Source organism: Triticum aestivum, chromosome 6B (assembly GCF_018294505.1).
Source record: "Triticum aestivum cultivar Chinese Spring chromosome 6B, IWGSC CS RefSeq v2.1, whole genome shotgun sequence".
Classification (NCBI taxonomy): Eukaryota; Viridiplantae; Streptophyta; class Magnoliopsida; order Poales; family Poaceae; genus Triticum; species Triticum aestivum.
This window is the reverse complement of record NC_057810.1, coordinates 7,994,124-7,995,570: the sequence shown is the minus strand read 5'-3', so window position 1 is coordinate 7,995,570 and position 1,447 is coordinate 7,994,124. Positions and strand designations below refer to the sequence as shown.

Below are 1,447 nucleotides of genomic sequence, written 5' to 3'. Positions count from 1 at the left end.
TATGTGTTGATTGTACTTATATATATCAAACTATATGTAATTATTTCTTATTAATTGATTGCTCGCTTTGTGGACAGGCCGCTGTGGAGGAAGGTATTGTTGTCGGTGGTGGTTGTACCCTTCTAAGGCTTGCATCAAAAGTTGATGCCATTAAAGAAACCCTTGAGAATGATGAACAGAAGGTATGGAAAAGGCAAATGAGATTTTCTTTCTAGAAGTTTTGACATTTGAATGTTATCCTTGGTTCATAGAGCTGGTTTCTTCCATGAAAATGAACTAATTTTCTGTTTGCCTTTTCAAGGTCGGTGCTGAAATTGTGAGGAAATCCTTGAGCTATCCTCTTAAACTGATTGCGAAAAATGCTGGTGTCAATGGCAGTGTGGTCACTGAGAAGGTTTGGACTGAAGTTTGTTTTCAAATCTGAATTTAATATTTAGAATCTTGTGCGTAACTAATTTGGAGCTTGTCTATACTCAGGTCCTTGTGAACGACAACTTCAGGTACGGCTACAATGCCGCTACAGGGAATTATGAGGATTTGATGGCTGCTGGTATTATTGATCCCACCAAGGTAACAAGCAAATTGTGTTGATATCTTTTTCTCTTGTATCAGAACGTTTTTTCTCAAACGAAATCTTTCTTTATAAAAATTGTGTTATTCAAGAAATCGAAAAGTATTTCAAAAACCCCAGGTCTATTATATTTTGCTGGGAATTGACTAGGTGGAGTGTTCTTTATGTATGCCGTTAGCCTTAATGTGCAATTATACTGAAACATTAAGCATGATCACTGAGGCAGGGGTTCTGTCCCTGGAATATTGTATCCACCCTCCTTTCTCAAACAAGCAGTGGGCCCATAAGCTAACCTGATTTCTCACAAAACAGGTTGTGAGGTGCTGCCTGGAGCATGCCGCATCGGTGGCGAAAACATTCATCACCTCGGACGCCGTCGTGGTCGACATCAAGGAATCTGAGAAGGCGCCTGCCGCAAACCCAATGGCCGGTTCAGGTATGCAGAGACTTGTTTAGAAAACATGTGCTTGTCGCCGATATAGTATTTGTCATCTAACTTGTTTTGATGCTGTCTGCAGGTTATGGGTTCTAAACCCTTGGGCAGCATGCTGCGTTGTCGGAGGTTATACTTTGAGCAAAGAAGCGTGGGTGCTATTGTGTCGCGGGTCGAAGCCGGAAACTAAATTTTTGTTGCTATTGTGGCGAACCAAAAGTCGGAACGTGAGTCTTCTTTAAAATTTTATTACACTAGCAATCTAGTCCTGAAAGAAAGTGTACACTATTTTTTTTTGCGAGAAAGTGAACACTGTATCGTGCTTACATCATCTTACTATATTTGCTCCTAAGATCAAGCGCAAACTAGGTGGTTGTTGGGTTGGCTACGTCATAAGCGAGGGGGGTGTACACGGACTCAAGGGACCAGTGGACGACATCATT

The 1,447-nt window shown here is 41.3% G+C and overlaps 1 protein-coding gene across 1 annotated transcript; it reads left to right on the top strand.

Moving 5' to 3' along the window:
* Window positions 1–53: 53 nt before the first annotated feature.
* LOC123138572 (ruBisCO large subunit-binding protein subunit beta, chloroplastic-like) lies at window positions 54–1,240 on the top strand (the record flags this gene model as incomplete). The annotated part of the gene is made up of 5 exons (XM_044558544.1): window positions 54–182; window positions 302–394; window positions 478–570; window positions 884–1,007; window positions 1,090–1,240. Coding segments are annotated over 5 exons (453 nt in total), but the record flags the coding sequence as incomplete, so codon positions are not given.
* Between the last annotated feature and the right edge of the window lie 207 nt (window positions 1,241–1,447).